At 39.6% G+C, this 20113-nt stretch overlaps 2 protein-coding genes across 7 annotated transcripts; both read left to right on the top strand.

The window, feature by feature from the left end:
• The first annotated feature begins 8115 nt into the window (after positions 1 to 8115).
• LOC126620932 (probable methyltransferase PMT24) lies at positions 8116 to 18563 on the top strand. 3 transcript variants are annotated; one of them, XM_050289253.1, is made up of 9 exons: positions 8116 to 8431; positions 8977 to 10034; positions 10117 to 10266; positions 15778 to 16048; positions 16169 to 16279; positions 16382 to 16556; positions 17102 to 17371; positions 17721 to 17915; positions 18037 to 18563. In XM_050289253.1, exons 2-9 carry the CDS (start codon positions 9018 to 9020, stop codon positions 18263 to 18265), a joined length of 2418 nt encoding a protein of 805 aa, XP_050145210.1. In that variant the 5' UTR covers positions 8116 to 8431; positions 8977 to 9017; the 3' UTR covers positions 18266 to 18563. The 3 variants fall into 3 exon arrangements, with proteins under 3 accessions (XP_050145210.1, XP_050145209.1, XP_050145211.1); XM_050289252.1 differs by lacking the exon at positions 8116 to 8431 and adding an exon at positions 8521 to 8628; XM_050289254.1 differs by lacking the exon at positions 8116 to 8431 and adding an exon at positions 8567 to 8587.
• Positions 10273 to 15100, top strand: LOC126620935 (uncharacterized). 4 transcript variants are annotated; one of them, XR_007622737.1, is made up of 3 exons: positions 10273 to 12113; positions 12245 to 12308; positions 12405 to 15100. XR_007622737.1 is itself a non-coding variant. In XM_050289263.1 (2 exons), the coding sequence occupies exon 2, from the start codon at positions 14296 to 14298 to the stop codon at positions 14968 to 14970; it is 675 nt and encodes a 224-aa protein (XP_050145220.1). In that variant the 5' UTR covers positions 10273 to 12113; positions 12245 to 14295; the 3' UTR covers positions 14971 to 15100. The 4 variants fall into 4 exon arrangements, 3 of the variants coding, with proteins under 3 accessions (XP_050145220.1, XP_050145221.1, XP_050145223.1); XM_050289263.1 differs by having other exon boundaries at positions 12245 to 15100; XM_050289264.1 differs by having other exon boundaries at positions 10273 to 12308.
• Positions 18564 to 20113: the final 1550 nt, after the last annotated feature.

Raw genomic sequence — 20113 nt, 5'->3', positions numbered from 1 at the left:
TTATAAGCAAGCCTGTCATGACCCCAAATGGATTGCAGCCATAAATTCTGAGATTCAAGCTTTTGAAGACAACCACACCTGTACTATGGTTCCTTTGCCTCCTAGCCAACGACCCATTAGATGTAAATGGGTCTTCAAGATCAAGTACCATTATGACGGTACCATCGAACGGTACAAAGCCTGCCTTGTCATAAAGGGGTTCACTCAACGTAAGGGCATCGATTACAAAGAAACATTCACTTCGGTTGCTAAACTAATTATTGTCCATTGTCTCTTAACTGTTGCAGCTGTTCAGAATTGGCCTTTGCACCAGATGGATGTGCAAAATGCATTTTTTCATGGTGCACTACATGAGGAAGTATATATGATACCGCCTCCTGGTTATCATCGACAGGGGGAGACCATGGTTTATCGACTCCACAAGTCCTTATACGGACTCAAACATGCCTCACGCAGCTGGTTCCAACGATTCTCATTTGCCATTCAAGAAATTGGTTTCCAACAGTCACGTGTTGATTACTCGTTGTTTACTCGGGTTTGTGAAAATTCTATTACTATGGTGTTGCTTTACGTTGATGACATGATCATTGCAGGAAATGATGAGGAAGCAATTAGTAACCTCAAAAAGTTTCTTAGTGGTTGTTTCCAAATTAAAGATCTCGGACCATTAAAATACTTCCTCTGTGTAGAAGTTGCACGTTCCAAAGCTGGGATTTCCATTTGTTAACGTAAATATACTCTAGATATATTGGAGGAAGCCAGTTTACTTGGAGTAAAACCTGCCAAAGTACCTATGGAACCTAATTTGGTATTGATAATAACAGGAAGTGATGCTCTTAAGGACTCAACTCGATATCGACGTTTAATTGGGAAATTTATCTATCTTACAATCACAAGGCCAGAGATTATGTATGCAGTGAACACTTTCAGTTAGTTCATGCAAGAACCCAAGCTTCATCATCTTAAGGCAGCACACCGTCTTCTCCAATACTTGAATGAAGCACTAGGACAAAGTCTATTGTTTTCTTTAGGAAACCAACTCAATTTGATTGGCTATTGTGATGCGGATTGGGCTAGATGTCCGATCACATGCCGATCGGTGACAGACTTTTGCATTTTTCTTGGTAAGTCACTTGTATCATGGAAAAGTAAAAAGCAAGTCACGGTCGCAAGATCTTCGGCAGAAGCTGAATATCGCTCCATGGCTGCAACCACTTGTGAGCTTACTTGGCTAATGTACTTATTAAAAGATTTGTGTGTACATCACCCTGAGCCAGCAAGATTGTTTTGTAACAATCAAGCTGCCCTACATATTGCAGCAAATCCCGTGTATCATGAGCGGACCAAACACATAGAATTGGACTGTCACATGGTCCGTGAAAGGATTCAAATGGGAGAAGTCAAGACCATTCATGTGCAAACAGGGAATCAGATAGTTGACATATTTACGAAGCCGCTAAGATCATTTGTCTTCCACTCGCATCTTAGCAAGTTGGGTGTCATTGACATCCATACTCCAACTTGAGGGGGAATGTTAAAGGAAATAAAATAGTCAACTATCTGATATGATTTAGAGTGATAGTAGGATATAATATTCCATCTTTGAGTGATTGTAGGAGAGGATTGCAATAACATAGAATTAGTTTCAGTTTACCTAGAATAGCTTCTCAATTCTTGTATAAATTCATACCTCTGTACAGCTTCAGTTATGTAATACAAAATACACTCAGATGACAATTTTATATCAACTTCCTCGGACACCCAGGAGAAAGCTTCCAAGAACAGTTCCCTTTCAAGAGCCCGTTCTTTTTCTACATCAAAGGGACGCGTTTTCACTCTATGAGAATTGTCAATCTCTGGTTGTGGCAGTGGCCTCTGGCATTTGAGGGGGTATTCACGAGAATTGTCGATCTCGTGCCATGGCAGTGGCCTCAGGCGATCGCTGTGGAATTTGCATGCCTACTTCTATATATCCAGTGGTGGAAGCGTCGAGGCAGGTCTACGAAGGAAAGGATCAAATGGAGTCATGCACTTAGGCACGTCCTCGCTAGGACGGATGTAGCCGCTTGGAGGTACATAGAGAGGAAACTTCTTGCCTGGAACGTAGTAGGGAGTGCCTAAATGTGAGCGATCGAAGCCTGAATCTGAGCCTGATGCCATGGATCTCTGTCTCAATCGATTTCGATTGGGAATTTTAGGGTTAGGGTTTGAAGAGCTACATATTGTTAGGGAAATTTTATTTGAATCCATGTAACTTCTTTCTATACCCAATTTAAATTTAAATTGTTAATTGTCTATTTTACCCTATTGCATAATTACTATTAAGTACAAAATAAAATTAATAATAAAACTCAAATTTATTAATAAACCCTACCATCACTTTTGGTTTATCCTACGTTCATTTTGGTTAAAACCCTAATAGATCTTGTAGAGAAAAACAAGTTTTTTTTTTTATTATTGATAGATGGTGATTTTGAAGTTTTGAACCCTCCAACTAAGGTATGACTCAATTTATGAATATTTTGTTTGTTTGATTTCTATTGATGCACAAAACCAGAGGGTCTTGGAACAACGTAAATCCGACCGTGAATCTGCAAGAAAGTAAAGAACACAAGATGTATTGTGGTTCACCCCAATGTTTGGGCTACATCCACACTGATGTTGATATTGTTTCACTTTGAATGGTGAATATACAAAAAGGCTAGAGGCAGTGTGCTCTCTAACCTATTTTCTCTCTTCCCATGGCCTAAGCCTTCCCCCCCTCAATGAGGAGAGTGAGGAGTCCTTTTATAGAATTAGGGCTCCTCACTTATTACATATTTGCCCCTTCATTTATTACATAATTACATTTGAGTCCCCTGAGTATTTATACGAGGTCTAAATACGGAGGCCCTAAGTATGGTACAAACAATTTCAATTTTTTTAAAGTTTAGAAGAAAAGTATTTGGGTTTCAATTTTTTTCATCAATCCTGAATGGTTTGTTAAACTTTCTGCAATTGGAAAATTCCAAGGAAAATTTTCTTACTAATGTTCTTAGATTATAAACTTCCTTACTTGTTGATAAATATAAGGGGATGAATTGTTTGATTTGTTGCTAATGCACATTAGTAGAAAGAAAAAAGGCAAATGTCTGGGTTTGGTAGCAGAAAGAAAAAAAGTAGCCGTGGAAATGCTAGTGGAAAGAGGGGGTGGGGATTTTAGGTATTTTGGATTTAAAGAGAGATTAATTCTTTAATAAAAAAAATATGGATGAAGAGAGTAAGTTGGGCGTAGAAAGAATTACATGGGTTCAAATAAAATTTCCCATATTGTTATTATACTTTTTATTTTATGAGTTTGTTTTCAAGGAGTATTCTACCATATATCAAAACTGAAACTCAATCTCAGCTGTTGGTGGGCACAAGGCTGTGTCAGTCAGGCTTGTCACTGTTTTTAAACCGTTGAGATTGCATCAGGGTGAATTTCTATACGGTTGGAATAAGGTGGGGCCAAGGCCCACGTTCCCATCAATTGATCCATTGCCAAAAGTGACTTCCGTAATGACCCTCAATCCCTTGTTGCTTCTTTACCAAAAAAAGAAAAAGAAAAAGAAGAGGGATGTTTACGCGTTCGTTTGTCGATGCTACAGTGACTAAATGATGTTTGTACTTTTTTATACTATTAGAAGCGTTTTTAGTTATTTTAAATGTTTTCAAATAGATTTTTTTTTATTATATTAGAAGAACTTTTAGTTAGTGTAGATAATATCGTTTGGTCAAAATAAATAAATAAATTCATGTTATTAAATTATTTTTGATATTTAAGGATAGTAAATAATTGTAAATTACCGATCAAATTTTTTTTCCTATTTTTCTTCTTTCTTTTTACATCATGTGTAACATAATCTTTAAATATTGTGAAGATTCATGTGTCGATTGAGTAATTAATACAACATCAACAAAGTCTTTTCCTATTAAGTGGGGTGTTGTATAATATGAATCCTAGAACGTCATTGTGCTTGGTTCTGTGTCATGTCTTCTGTTAGATCCAAGTACTCCAAGTCTTTTCTTAGAGTCTCTTCCAAAGTCTTTATAGGTCTTCCTCTACCCCTTCGGCCCTAACCCTCTGTCTTGTAATCGCATCTTCTAACCGGAGCGTCTGTAGGCATTTGTTTCACATGCCCAAACCACCGTAACCAATTTTCTCTCATCTGTCCTTCAATTTCGGCTACTCCTACTTTACCTCAGATATCCTCATTCCTAATCTTATCATTTCTCGTGTGCCCACACATCCAATAAAGCATTCTCATCTCCACTACACTTATTTTATGCATGTGTTGATACCTCACCGTCCAACATTTTGTGCCATAACGCATTGCTGGCCTTATTGCCGTCTATAAAAACTTTCCTTGAGCTTTAGTGACATACGACGTTCACACAACACACCCGATGCACTCTTTCACTTCATCCATCCAGCTTATATTCTATGATTGAGGTTTCCATCCAACTCTCCGTTCTTTTGCAAGATAGATCCTAGGTAGGGAAAGCGGTCACTTTTTGGTACTTCCTGATCTCTAATTCTCACCCTTAACTCATTTGAGCCTCCATTCACACTAAAATTGCACTCCATATACTCTGTCTTTGACTGACTTAGGCGAAGACTTTTAGATTCCAACACTTCTATCAAAATGTTAAGCTTCGAATTTACTCATTTATGAGTTTCATCTATGAACACTATATTGTCTGCAAAAAGCATACACCAAAGAATATTATCTTGAATATGTCCCGTTAGCTCATCCATTACCAATGCAAGATGTAACCCTACAGTTATGGGGAAACTTTCAATTTGTCTTTCATGAGTTCTTACATCAGTCTTTGTTCCATCATACACATCCTTTATAGTTTGGATATATGCTACTCGTACTCCTTTCTTCTCTAAAATCCTCCAAAGAATGTCTCTTGGGACTCTATCATACGTTTTTTCCAAATCTATAAAGACCATGTGCAAATAATTTTTCATATCTTTATACCTTTGATTGAGTAATTAATATAAGAGACAATTATAGTAATTGTCCCTCAACTTTAACCCAATTCGAGCAATAGTCCCTCAATTAAAAATCCTTGACTATTGATCCTTTAACTCATCAAAAAGTGTAACTATGGTCTCTTTTGTCAATTTTGTCAGAATTTCATCAAAATAAGCCATGTTGTTTCATTGCTACAATTAGGTTAAAGTTGAGAGACCATCGCTCCAATTGAGTTAAATTAGACGGATTGAGGAATCATTGCTACAATTTACTCTTAGTATAAAGATAAGTATGAACTAAAAATATGGTAATGTCTACATGGCTCACTTTCCAAATTGGTTGGAATAAATGAAAACCATATAAGACTTATCAAAACCTAATGCCGCACATAGATATATGCCCACTGTATGTTCAAAACCATCGTTCAGTCCCTCACTCTTTACCAATAAATAGAATCTTAGACTTCTAACGTTCGTGCACAATTATAAACTTGATTTGAATTTCTTTAGATTTTGATTAATGTAGAGTGTTGATGCACAAAATCAGCGAGGACTTTGGTACAACAGAAAGTGTTAAGTTTGTGACCTTCGCTAAATTGATCCAGTCACTAGTGTGGATAAGTAAGTAAATGGATAGGGACAGGGAAGCAAACACAAGATGTACGTGGTTCACCCAGATTGACTACGTCCACGGAGTAAAGGAGTTCTCATTCATTGTGAAGGGTTTACACAAGTACATAGGTTCAAGCTCTCATTTAGTGAGTACTAGTGAATGATTTAGTACAAATGACATTAGGCAATATTGTGAGAGAATGATCTATATTTATAGAAGAGAGTTTCTAGTTTCATTATGACATTGACATGTGTCGTGTTGTGATTGGCTTCTGATGTTGACACGTGTCGCGCTATGATTGGCTTCTGATGTCGACACGTGTCGCGCTGTGATTGGCCTTCTCATTGGAGGGAAACTCTTTTGGGTCCTTGATGGTATAACGTTGACCGGTGCTCAGTAGTTTCGAGATTGGTCAAGTATGGTACAAACATAGAGAAATGATGCAAGGTACTGAGGCCTCTGAAAACTAAGATGAGGCGGAATATGAATCTATCTCTAAAGGGTTTGACGTGTGCATGATTCTCCAACATCGCATCCATGATTTACCAGAGGCATATCTTAATTATAATTTTATTTACAACATTGTGTGTGACTTTCTACTATTATTAGGTGAGGGGAAGAGTTCGAAACTAATACAATAATTTAGAGGAGGGAGGAGTTTCGAACCTAGGACGCATGTATAGAAACTCAACACCCTATCCACTAGATATTGTGCAATTAAATTTAGTGTTTTTTCTTTTTGAGAAAAAAAGTTTAGGGAAGGGTAAGTTACCCATCCCAAGGCCATGCCTTAGCCCATTTTTTGGTTTAGTCAAGAGAGATTGCTGGTACGGGACTCGAACCTTGGCCTTTGTCTTGCAAAGAGAATGATCCTTCCTAACTTAAACAATTTTTTTTTCTTTTTTAATACCCTTTTTCCTTCTCTAAATAAAAGAAAAGGAAGGGTGAATTGAACTTTTCCCTCTTATTTTTTTGGTGTTTCTAACAATATGGTTATCTTTTTTTGATCAAAAAAAAAAAAAAAACAATTTGGTTATCTTTTAAAATTGATTGAAGACAAGTTATACATGCATTCAGTTGTTCATTTATTTAATTTAATTTAATTCTTATTTTTGTTTCAAGGTAACGTTATTGGCACTCCATTTATGGGGTGAATAACTCAAGAGCCATGCATGCAAATGAGCCATCCATCTATAAGTTCCGCCTGAGAGGTCATGGCTCCTGATACTTCCTCTCTTGCGTGGCCAAAGTCAACCACCAACTTAGCGAGGCGCTAGTCCTTCAAGTACTTCTGATGGCTACTTCATATCAAAATCTCAACAAGTATTATCAACGAAGGTTCAAAGCATTGCTAATTACATACAAACAATGACATTTCCATCTGAATCTTTTCCGAGAGTTCAAGATAGAAGATGAACAGTCTTCTGTCAAATATTGTAACTTGATATTTAGTTACTTACTGCCTTATTATGTAATTAGCCATAATTGCAAGCAATAGAATATGATCACGATGTACAATTCTAGAATACAGCTGTAACCCGCGTGTTTTGTATGAATAATCAAGATGAATTTTTTTTTTGTCAAATGATTTGAAATTTTATTAAAGTTAAAGTCGAACATAAATGATTGCATCATTTGCTAGAATATTGACCAAAAATTCAGGAAAAAGCAAATTTCAGCCATGTTTGCCCTCATTTCTACTCGCAAACGAAGTCACAAAATGAGACGTCCTATTACATTGTCTAGGCTAGGCACATATGAGCCGCCCTTATTATGTGAATAAGAAGAAGATTGAATTTACCATATTCTTTTTCTATTGATGGTACTTGTGGGTCCATGATTTTCTAGGGTCAGATTAAAGCGGATCAAAGTATGCATACCTTAGAAATTCAGTTATGGACTCAACAACCTTCGATGTGGAGTTGACTCAATGTGGGATTGAATGCGTTTAATGTAGTGTTATGCTTGCCCCCAAGTTGGATGAATTCTCCCACTAATCATGGGAATAGCCATGTGTCGTGATTGCCACGTCTTGTGGCTCTTACTTGATGTGAGGTTAATTCTTGCGTTTTGACAAGTACTGAAGCGCAACCCTTCTAAAGATTGGATTAGAATTCTCTCACATCTTCTTTCTATCCTCTTCCAATCTCCTATTTTCACATTCTCTATTTTGCCTTTCTCTTTCTATAAAAAAATAATATAAGATGTTAACGTGGTTTAACCGTGACCGTTCGAATAGAAAAGGAGGAAAGGGAAAGGAAAAAATGAAAAAGAAAGAAAGAAGAGAATCCTACTTTCTAAAGATTATTGAGGCTTCCTGGTTGGCCGGTTGTCTAGTGATTTCAGGATTTGGGGCTCGATATAATATGGTACAAACAAATAATAATAAATTTCTTGTATTATTTATAAAGTTTTGGTATGAAGAGAATCCGGTAGATCACCGTCTTTGCGTAAATCTCGTGTGGTGATAAGTAGGCTGCACATTGGACTTTATTGACTCTCTCATGTAACATTAGCTGGAATTTCCAGATCCATAAAAAAGCGCCTCCTTCCTCTACCTCCTTTCCTCACTCGGGTATTTTATCCTTTAATTTAATAGTTAGTGGTGATGACTCTGATGAAAGACAATTGAAATGAAATAGTAGTAGAGAGGAGAGGACAGCTTCTATTATAAATCTGAGAGAGACCCCCCACTGAGTGACCGACCAGCTCTCTCTTCCTCTCTCTCTCTCTCTCTCTCTCTCTCTCTACAAATTAGTAATGGAGTGAGAAGCAGCAGGACCCTACACTTCTTCAATCACCCACTGGGCCAAGTAAGGAAATTCTCACTCTAAATCTTCTCGTGTATTATGTCGGTTGTCATTATTTGATCAGATCTTCGTTTTGGTTGTTTTGATGGTCCAAGTAGTCTTGTTTTTCTGACGAATTAATGCAAAGACATTCATGTTTGTAGCTTTTGAATATTCCCAGTATGTAGTTTGTATCACTTCGCTTTCTCACCAACCAAACAGTGCGTTCTTCTTATTGTTAACCCACCATTCTCGTTTCTGTTTGTTGGGTTTCTTTGTGCCGAGTAATGGGTTATAATCACCTTTTTTTAAGAGTTGATTTTGTTTCTTTTGGGAATATTCTTGTTCATGTCCAACAGAAAAAGTTATCTTTACTTCTCAGATTTCTGGGTTTTTTTTGTTAATTGATAGATCTGGTTTCTTTGGATGATTCAGTTTGCTATATCAGTAATTTACTTTTCAAAGTCCTAGAGCAAATTATATCACCTTGAAGAAACAATCTTTGAGAAGTGAGAACAGTAACAACATTCGATTGGTAGCTGAGTCTGTCTTGTTATTGCTCTTTTCAGGTGATTTAATAACTTGGGATATCGATCTTCACATCGTAAAGATGGCTGTGGGGAAGTATTCCCGAGTTGATGGAAGGAAGTCGTGGAATTGCTGTTCAACGACTAGTCTGGTTGTTTTTGTTGCGTTTTGTTTAATCGGGGTCTGGATGTTGATGTCAACAGTTGCTCCGATTCAGAATCAAGGGTCATCGTCTGAGGAGACTGTGGATGAGGTAAAACGGCAAACGATAATTGATAAAAATTCGAAGCAATTCGAAGACAGTTTGGGGGAACTCTCAGAAACTGTAACAAAAGAGGATGAAAATGGGAGTGATTTGCAGAGTGAAAGTCATTCGGATATTAAGAATGACCAAAATGTTGAGGATGGGTCTGTGAATACAACGGAAGAAAAACAGGAAGAATTGGTTTCAAAGGAGGGATCTGAGGAGAAGACTGAGCCAGAAAGTGACAATGGTGGTGAGGGAAATCAGCAAGAGAAGCTTGTGGAAGAGAGATCTGATGAGAAACCTGAGACCAAAGAGGAAACAAAGATGGAGGAAATAAATGATCAAGAAGCTGGTTCAGGAGATGGGGAGTCCAATTCCAAAGCTGGAAAAACAGAGGTGGAGGAGAGTTCAGGTACAAAGACATCTGGAGAGGAAACTTCTGATGAAGTAAAGCAGGAAGAGGAAGCTACTGGTCAGAATGAGAAGGAAGAGGTTGAGAAAGATCAGGAAGAAGGTGATACCAGTAGTAAAACAGAAAGCCAGGAAACTACAGCTGAAACTGAGCAAGGGTCGACTGAAGTCATAGAGTCGCAGAATGAAAAAGAAACACAACAATCTTTGTCAGATGAACATAAGAGTGGGCATGATGAACGGAAGTGGAAAGTCTGTGATGTCACGGCTGGGCCAGACTACATCCCTTGTCTTGACAATTGGGGATCTATCAAGAAGCTTCCAAACACAGGCCACTATGAACATCGAGAGAGACACTGCCCTGATGAAGCCTCTACCTGTCTTGTTCCCCTACCAGAAGGATATAAACGGCCCATTCAGTGGCCCACAAGCAGGGAAAAGGTATATCATCTGTCTAGTAGAACATTAACAGTTACCTCTTTAAATCCTTGAAATTGAAATATGTTCATGGTGCATGATGCAGATATGGTACCACAATGTCCCTCACACAAAGCTTGCAGCAGTTAAAGGGCACCAAAATTGGGTTAAAGTTACTGGTGAATACCTCACATTTCCTGGTGGCGGAACTCAGTTTAAGAATGGCGCTCTTCATTACATTGATTTTATTCAAAAAGTGAGTCCTCTTGATATATCATCTTATTTTGCCTCGTCCTGTCCTCACATTAGGTTGCATACGTTGTTTACTCTACATATCTTCTATAGTGTAGTATACATTCAGCCAACAGCTATTAAAAGAAGACACGTGATTTTTATTCCATTACCTGATAACGGGTTTGAATTGTATGGGATGCAGTTCCATCTGATTTCATATTTATCCATCTCATTGTCTTCATTTTTCCATGGATTGTGTAAGTTTGTTCTTTGGGAAGCCAAACTGATTATTTTTTGCACTTATATTGATTTAAAATAACCCAATTGTGCTTCATTTGATCTTATATATTTATCTTTCCTTTTGCTGTTCTTTTCCTTAGTCTAGTTTCAGCATTATTATCTTACTGCTCCAAAGTTTGAATACAACAACAACAACAACAACAACAACAACAAAGCCTTTTCCCACTAAGTGGGGTCGGCTATATGAATCCTAGAACGCCATTGCGCTCGGTTTTGTGTCATGTCCTCCGTTAGATCCAAGTACTCAAGTCTTTTCTTAGGGTCTCTTCCAAAGTTTTCTTAGGTCTTCCTCTACCCCTTCGGCCCTGAACCTCTGTCCCGTAGTCACATTTTCGAACCGGAGCGTCAGTAGGCCTTCTTTGCACATGTCCAAACCACCGGAACCGATTTTCTCTCATATTTCCTTCAATTTTGGCTACTCCTACTTTACCTCGGATAACCTCATTCCCAATCTTATCCTTTCTCGTGTGCCCATACATCCCACGAAGCATCCTCATCTCCGCTACACCCATGTTGTGTACGTTGATGCTTCACCGCCCAACATTCTGTGCCATACAACATCGCTGGCCTTATTGCCGTCCTATAAAATTTTCCCTTGAGCTTCAGTGGCCTACGACGGTCACACAACACGCCGGATGCACTCTTACACTTCATCCATCCAGCTTGTATTCTATGGTTGAGATCTCCATCTAATTCTCCGTTCTCTTGCAAGATAGATCCTAGGTAGCGAAAACGGTCACTTTTTGTGATCTTCGCTAGATTGCTCCGGTCATTAGTGTGGATAAGTATATAAATGGATAGAGATAGGAAAGCAAACACAAGATGTATGTGGTTCACCCAGATTGGCTACGTCCACGGAATAGAGGAGTTCTCATTAATTGTGAAGGGTTTACACAAAAGCAAACACAAGATGTACGTGGTTCACCCAGATTGGCTACGTCCACGGAATAGAGGAGTTCTCATTAATTGTGAAGGGTTTACACAAGTACATAGGTTTAAGCTCTCCTTTAGTGAGTACAAGTGAATGATTTAGTACAAATGACATTAGGAAATATTGTGGGAGAATGATCTCGTAGCCACGAAACTTCTAAGTACCGGAGTGTGGTATCGTCTTGACTTGCCTTATCTGTCTCATAGGTAGATGTGGCATCTTCTCTGGAAGTACTCTTCCTCCATCCAGGGGTGATATCTGTAACTGGTGGAGATGCACAAGGTAATGTATCAATTTCACTTGAAGCTTACTTGTAGTTTCATGCTTGGTCAAGCGCGATACAAACCATGTAGTAGGAGTCCCCCAAGTCGCCAAGCTAGGGGATCTGCTGAAAGAGGTGACAGACAAGGTAAGCAATCAGAGCTCCGGCTGATTGTTCACATTCTCCCTATCTTGCAGGCAGCATGAAGGATAAAGAGAAGAAAAATGAGGAGAGATGATATGGGATACTTTTGCTTTTGAAGAAGTAACTTTCCACAGGCGTATTCTTGAACTGGGCTGGAGGGTTTTCTGGTTTCCTCCAAAGTATAAGGCCAACTGAAGAATTTGAGGGTCAAAACAAGTCCATCAAATCTAGAGTACGTTCGACCCTGCTGATATGGGATACTTTTGCTTTTGATAGAGTAGTGGATGTATCGGCACGTGTGCTGTTACGCTTGTCTCCACATGCTTCCTTGTATCCTTCTTACTTGCCCTATCTGTTCCTCAGGCAGATGCGGTATCTTCCCTGGAAGCATAAGATGTTGAAGATGAGTACTCGAGAGCAATGCCAGGTAAGTAATTAGGTAAGGGGTTCCAGGCAGTCAGTTCCTGGCTGGAAGCTTGATTCCAAGTGCTGACTGATTGCTCTCTTTCTCCTTGTCTTGCAGGTAAGAACAAGGCCAAAGGAAAAGACAGGGAAAAAGCATGATATGGGATACTCTTGCTTTTAACCCTGATGATATGAGATATTCTTGCTCTAGTATAGCTTGTTTACAGAGGTATTATCGGGGGGAAAGAAAGCTGAATATTTCGAAAGGCTTCGTTGGGAGTGCCCTCTCAGATAAGAGAAAGGGTTGAGCATTTTTGCAGGTCTGCCTGTCCGTTAGGGATGGAGGTCGACATATATAGGAGTCTCCCTAACATCAAGTAATAATGCTATTCCTTTACCCTGCTTGGTTATAGCACGGTAGTGGGAGCTGCCAGCTTCACATGCTTTAACTCTGTCAGAGCACTTTGAAAAAGTGGTCTGTGGTATCTGGAAAGCTGATGTTGCGTGTGAAGATTACAGACAAGCTTTATCCAAGGAGATCCAGCTCTTGAAGTTGGGAAAGTGGTGCCTCTTCGATTTTCGAACAAGCAATCCTGTTGGGGATCTGGCTCTCGAGATTCGGAGAACGATGCCTCTTTGATTTTTGAGAAAGCAATCCTGCTGGGGGTCTGGCTCTCGAGATTCGGAGAGCGGTGTCTCTTCGATTTTTGAGAAAGTAATCATGTTGGGAGTGGCTCTCGAGATTCGGAGGGCGGTGCCTCTTCGATTTTGGAGCAAGCAATCTTGTTGGGGGTGTTTTCTCGAATGTGAGTAAAGGTTGGGCGTGTTTGCTAGTCTACCTTGCCACGAAGCAGAGGTTGACACACAGGGACTTTCCAATTATCCAGCAGTGGTACTGTTCCTTTACCCTCTCTTCGATTTTTGAGAAAGTAATCATGTTGGGAGTCTGGCTCTCGAGATTCAGAGGGCGGTGCCTCTTCGATTTTGGAGCAAGCAATCTTGTTGGGAGTGTTTTCTCGAATGTGAGTAAAGGTTGGGCATGTTTGCTAGTCTACCTTGCCACGAAGCACAAAGGTTGACACACAGGGACTTTCCAATTATCCAGCAGTGGTACTGTTCCTTTACCCTCTCTTCGATTTTTGAGAAAGTAATCATGTTGGGAGCCTGGCTCTCGAGATTCGGAGGGCGGTGCCTCTTCGATTTTGGAGCAAGCAATCTTGTTGGGAGTGTTTTCTCGAATGTGAGTACAGGTTGGGCATGTTTGCTAGTCTACCTTGCCACGAAGCACAGAGGTTGACACACCGGGACTTTCCAATTATCCATAATAATATGGTAGCTAGACCTTCAAAATTTATGTGTTTAAACTTTGTTAGTGTTGTTTCTTTGCAATTCTTTTACCCTTCTTGGTCAGAGCGATGTAGTGGGAGCTGCAAGCTTCACGTGTCTCAACTTTGTCAGAGAACTTTGGCAAAGTTATCTGTGGTACCCATGAGCTACTGTTGCGTGTGGGAAGTGGGTGATTGAACAGTGCGATTCATGTGCTTTCTACTTCGTCAGAAATCTTCGACAGAATGCCCATAATTTCCGCAAAGCTGAGTGTGCGTGTGACAGGTGCTGACAAGGCTGGGAAAGTAGGTGCCTCTTCGATTTCTGAGATCGGCCCTCGTGGTCTCTGAGCAGCCCAGCTTTTGAGAAAGCAAGCCTCTTCGATTTCTGAGATCGGCCTTCGTGGTCTTTGAGCAGCCCAGCTTTTGAGAAAGCAAACGCCTCTTCGATTTCTGAGATCGACCCTCGTGGTCTCTGAGCAGCCCAGCTTTTGAGAAAGCAAACACCTCTTCGATTTCTGAGCAGGCGCCTCTTCGATTTCTGAAGCTTCGTCGAGTGCAGATTTTTATAGGGGCTGACATTAAGTTCCAAAGCACACTTGAATATCCACCAGTAGAAGCTCCATTCTTGCACTTCTAAGATCTTGATTTGTCCGACCTCTTCTCTCTTCAACACCTTTGATAATGTCTGGCCCCTCCGACCGTCGTTTTGACTTGAACCTTGTTGAAGAGGCAGCCCCGCCTTCTCCAGACAACATATGGCGCCCATCCTTCGTCTCCCCTACTGGTCCTCTTACCGTTGGGGATTCCGTGATGAAAAATGATATGACCGCTGCGGTAGTGGCCAGGAACCTTCTCACTCCCAAAGATAACAGACTACTTTCCAAACGGTCTGATGAGTTGGCTGTTAAGGATTCTCTGGCTCTCAGTGTTCAATGTGCAGGTTCTGTGTCTAATATGGCCCAACGCCTATTTGCTCGAACCCGCCAAGTTGAATCATTGGCGGCTGAAGTGATGAGTCTCAAACAGGAGATTAGAGGGCTCAAGCATGAGAATAAACAGTTGCACCGGCTCGCACATGACTATGCTACAAACATGAAGAGGAAGCTTGACCAGATGAAGGAATCTGATGGTCAGGTTTTACTTGATCATCAGAGATTTGTGGGTTTGTTCCAAAGGCATTTATTGCCTTCGTCTTCTGGGGCTGTACCGCGTAATGAAGCTTCAAATGATCAACCTCTGATGCCTCCTCCTTCTAGGGTTTTGTCCAGTACTGAGGCTCCGAATGATCCCCCTCCAGTGCCTTCTCTTTCTGGGGCTCTACCGACTGCTGAGACTTCTCCTAAGCAACCTTTGTGAAGGCTCCCTCTTGTTTGTTTAATTTGACTCCAGTATATGTACATATTTGTAACTTATCGGGGATATCAATAAATAAGCTTTCCTTCATTTCAACGTATTGTGTTAAATACACCAAAGCCTTCTTCGCTAAGTTCTTTGAATTTTCTTTTGTTGAAGCTTGTATGTTGAAGCTTTGTGAGTGGAGCATATAGGTTGAGGTAGTGTTCCCTTAATTTCCCGAGTGAGGAAAACTTCTCGTTTGGAGACTTGGAAAATCCAAGTCACTGAGTGGGATCGGCTATATGAATCTTAGAACGCCATTGTGTTCTGTCCTGTGTCATGTCCTCCGTTAGATCCAAGTACTCTAAGTCTTTTCTTAGGGTCTCTTCCAAAGTTTTTCTAGGTCTTCCTCTGCCCCTTCGGCCCTGAACCTCTGTCCCATAGTCGCATCTTCTAATCGGAGCGTCAGTAGGCCTTCTTTGCACATGTCCAAACCACCGTAACCGATTTTCTCTCATCTTTCCTTCAATTTCGGCTACTCCTACTTTACCCCGGATATCCTCATTCCTAATCTTATCCTTTCTCGTGTGCCCACACATCCAACGAAGCATCCTCATCTCCGCTACACTCATTTTGTGTACGTGTTGATGCTTCACCGCCCAACATTCTGTGCCATACAGCATCTTCGCTACACCCATTTTGTGTACGTGTTGATGCTACACCCATTTTGAATATTACAAGAAATAGTATTATTTGTTGGTGAAAGTTTTATTCTTTTTTTTTTAAATATTTCAATGCTTAAAGCGTATACTTTGTTTGGCTATGTAGTCTCTTCCTGATATTGCATGGGGTAAAAGAAGCCGTGTGATATTGGATGTTGGGTGTGGTGTAGCTAGCTTTGGAGGATTTCTATTTGAAAGAGATGTTCTTGCTATGTCATTTGCTCCCAAGGATGAGCACGAAGCCCAAGTACAATTTGCACTAGAACGGGGAATCCCTGCCATATCAGCTGTTATGGGTACCAAAAGACTACCCTATCCAAGTTCTGTGTTTGATCTTATTCACTGTGCACGGTGTAGAGTACCTTGGCATATTGAAGGTAATGTTTTCAATTATATATATATATATATATATATATAATATTGTTTTATATGTGTGTATATGTGTATTGTTTTAGTTCTTGTATATTTGTAGAAATGTAATTTGAGTTGCACTGCAGGTGGTAAACTGCTCCTGGAGCTTAATCGTGTCTTGCGACCTGGTGGTTACTTTGTCTGGTCTGCTACTCCGGTTTACCAAAAGCTTCCTGACGATGTTGCCATTTGGAAAGGTAGGTACTTCCTACTTCATGTTTTGCCTCCAAAGCTAGTTGTATTTTGGTTGCTTCTATCTAACATACTCTTTCCCCCTCGCTCATGGTAATTATTGGCAGCTATGTCGAAATTAACAAAGTCAATGTGCTGGGATCTAGTAGTGATTAAAAACGACACACTCAATGGAGTGGCTGCTGCGATATATAGAAAACCCTCTACCAATGAGTGCTACAATGAACGACCACACAATGACCCTCCTCTCTGCAGTGAATCTGATGATCCAAATGCTGGCTGGTATACCCTTTTTCCTAAATATTTAAGGATTGGCATTTCTTTATGTTTGTTATTTATTGGTGGCCTCTAGTACTAAAATTGGAAATGACATCAAAGACAGACTGAAAATAATTGGAAAAACTTTTAAGTTGACTAATGGAAGGATTTTGTAGTGCAGAAAATTCTTCATGTGTTGGGTACTTGAGATGCATAACTTTCCAAATCTTTAAGTTGTACTTGCAATTGGGAGATTGACAAACTGTGTTAAAACTGAAAGAACTTTACATGATAGCATCCCCCTTCTCATAATTTTTAAGTTGCTAAATAAATCTGAGGTGATAAGTTCCATTTGAACAAAAAATAATTGTAAATTGATGTCAATAGATTTTTCAAGTTCGTCTTTACTCTAAGTTGGTCTGCTAAGCACCATCAAATGTATGGTTCAGAAAATACTTTACATTGTTGAAGTACCTCCATGCAGTTAAGGGATCTCCTCTATAGTAGTCTCTCTATGAGTTAAATCTCCAACACTGTTTTAAGTATTCATTTTATTTCTGCATCATCAGGAATGTAACATTGGAGGCATGCATGCTCAAAGTCCCGGAGGGTGTATTAGACCGTGGATCTCAGTGGCCTCTGCAATGGCCATCAAGGTTGCAGAAACCACCATACTGGTTAAAGTCTCAGCTTGATGTTAATGGGAAATCCGCCCCAGAAGATTTCGTTTCTGACTACAAGCATTGGAAAAAAGTTGTTTCTGAGACCTATTTGAATGGGATGGGAATCAACTGGTCCACTGTAAGGAATGTCATGGACATGAGAGCTGTATATGGGGGGTAAGCAATTATAAATCTTTTAGTTTCCTTTTTCCCTTTGAAAGCATCACTGCCTTGTCTCTTAATCTGCCTTCTATTTCCCCCCTCCTTTTTTCTGTCGATTATACACTGTATTTCTAACATCTTAGTGGCTGAAGGTGAAAAATTCTGATGGGCATCCTCTTAGATTTAGATGCAAACACATGGTTTGAGAATTTCAGATCAGTGGGAGTTGCATGTCATTATTATCTCTCTTTCGGCTACTTTTTGTGTTTCTTATTCCCTTGTGCGAAATGCTTTTCTTTTCCAGTGCAGTGAAGAATGTTGAAATCTTTCACATAGCCTGACTTTTCTTTCGCAATGCTTCTAGGTTTGCTGCAGCACTAAAAGACTTGAAAGTATGGGTTATGAATGTAGTCCCAGTTGACTCTCGTGACACACTTCCAATAATCTATGAGCGGGGTTTAATTGGGATATATCATGATTGGTGTGAATCGTTCAGTACCTACCCCAGATCTTATGATCTTTTACACGCAGATCATCTATTCTCCGTCCTTAAGAAAAGGTATGTAATACAACATTTCATTTTTGTGACATGTATAAAAGACATCTACTGCAGTTTTATACGCAATAAATTCCTCCAACATTTCCTCTGATTCAATGTGGTTATTGTGTTCTGGCTACAGATGCAGCTTAGTGGCAGCGATTGCAGAAGTTGATAGGATACTGAGGCCAGAAGGGAAACTAATTGTATGGGACAATGCTGAAACCTTAAATGAGATTGAGAGTCTGGCTAAATCTCTGCAATGGAACATCCGATTTACTTACTCGAAAGACAATGAGGGTTTGCTGTGCATTCAGAAGACGTTTTGGCGTCCTGCAGAGAAGGAGAAAATTTTGTCAGCCATTGCTTAAATGCTTCAATCTGCGTCTTTGACGGCCTAAGGCTTAGTCAATACTGGTATTGTAGCCCGTTAAGTATTGTTTTGTTTGCTTAGCCATTAACGTACAAGGATCAAGCATCTTTAAACTAAAGCAATTCGTTAATGTGTAAATTTCTCATAATTTGTCATTCTTTCAGAATCCCCCAAAAGCTCTCTCTAAATATTCTTGCCAAGTGAACTTATCCCTGTCGAATAGAGGGATTATTTGGCTTTTGTGTCTTCATATTTCGAGGATAAATGGAAGTCAGATACTCGAACGCATTATTGTAGTCTTTGACATGTGACTGCTCTTTTCTTACTACTACTACTCCTACTACTACTACTGAAATTGGTATTTATTATGGATACGGTATATGTTCAAAATAACGTATATCATCTATTTTTAACGTCAGTTTAGTTAAAAGAAATGTTGTAATTCGGTATAGAAAATTAATTGGATTGGATTGGAATGAATCACTCTCTAAATTCAAGGCATGTTGAAAGTAGAGGAGAAACTCCTCATTCTCTTACCATTTTGGTAAGGACCGGTATTAATAAGTTTTGTTTTTAAGTAATTCAACTTCTAAACAGAATATGGAAGGGTTGCTGAAATTGTAAAACCAACTTAGTCAAACGATTAAGAAATGCATGATCACTCATTCCCTACCATCGAGTATTTGGAAGATATTAGCTTAAAGGCTTGTTGTGTACTCTAAGCTTAGCATATTAAGCAACGTTCTAAAAGACAGTAGGCGCTAAGGGTGGTTGGCAAACAAGTCTTGGACCCGTGGGTAGGGGTGGGTACTAGCAGTTCAAGGCAGGTCCATATTTTTTTATATCACAACGGGACGGGGTAGGGCGGTTCCTATTTCCTGAAGACATGGGCCCCGGCCTAAACCGTATCTAGTGCCTTTTGGTGGAGATTACATCTATGTCGTTCAAATCTCACACACGGATGTACGATATCAGTCTAGGGCGAATTTTCTATTGTTCACTTTTGCAAAGACCGACTCCCAGATTGAATGATAAATCTTCTCTCCTCAGTCTTCCCTCTAGTATCTCTATCGTCAATTCTCACTCTCCTCCCTCGCGATCTCTCTCTTCAAGAGTCCAGACTGACTCCCACTCAAATCGTGATAGTTGAGATCCCGCAGCTTCTCAGAAGTTGACTCCGAGTCTCCGGCCACCACCATCCTCTCCTCTCAACTTCAACCACCACCTCACGGTCTTGAGTCCCCTAACTCCTGAGTCCATCTCGAAGCCAAATATTCAAACAAAAGGTATTTAATTTTAGCCTTTAGGGATTTACGGAATTAGGTTTTTTCTTTCTAGATTTAGGGATTTTGAGTTATTGTGTTCCATTTTGGGGATTAATTTAATTTCGCACTATGGTTTGGGATCTGGGTTTTTATACTTGCAGGCTCAGCAGCAAACTGGGATGAATAATTACCAATTAATGTATAATGTGTGTTCGAATCTTCGATTAAGAACGACAGATGGATTACAACAATGCTCTATAAGTTTTGTAAGGCTTTTATAATAAAATATTTGGGTAAAGTACAAAAAACTACCTCAACTATTGGTGTCACATCACTTTCATACCTCATCTTTTAAAATTGACAATGTCATACCTCATCTTACAAATTTGTGCCAATGTCAGACCTCCGTCAGTTTTTCTATTAAATGCTGACGTGGCCAGAGAGGATCCACTCACTAATCCAACTAGATTAAAAAAAAAATATATATTTTTTTAATAATAAAATATTCAAAAATTAAAAAAAAAATTAAAAATTAAAAAATTAAAAAAAAAAAGGCCTAAGGGATCCAGCCTTCCTTTCCA

Source organism: Malus sylvestris, chromosome 5 (genome assembly GCF_916048215.2).
Source record: "Malus sylvestris chromosome 5, drMalSylv7.2, whole genome shotgun sequence".
NCBI lineage: Eukaryota > Viridiplantae > Streptophyta > Magnoliopsida > Rosales > Rosaceae > Malus > Malus sylvestris.
Note: the sequence above shows the minus strand (reverse complement) of the source record. Positions and strands in the feature narration are given on the sequence as shown.

What these genes read in the sequence shown, in the direction of transcription:
- LOC126620932 (XM_050289252.1), top strand. Translation starts at nt 8,562, where the DNA reads ATGTTTGTAGCTTTTGAATATTCCCAGTATGTAGTTTGTATCACTTCG. An exon ending in GCTTTCTCACCAACCAAACA is followed by an intron (nt 8,629 to 8,976) that starts GTGCGTTCTTCT and finishes TGCTCTTTTCAG; the next exon opens with GTGATTTAATAACTTGGGAT. An exon ending in GATGATCCAAATGCTGGCTG is followed by an intron (nt 16,557 to 17,101) that starts GTATACCCTTTT and finishes CTGCATCATCAG; the next exon opens with GAATGTAACATTGGAGGCAT.
- LOC126620935 (XM_050289263.1), top strand. Translation starts at nt 14,296, where the DNA reads ATGTCTGGCCCCTCCGACCGTCGTTTTGACTTGAACCTTGTTGAAGAG.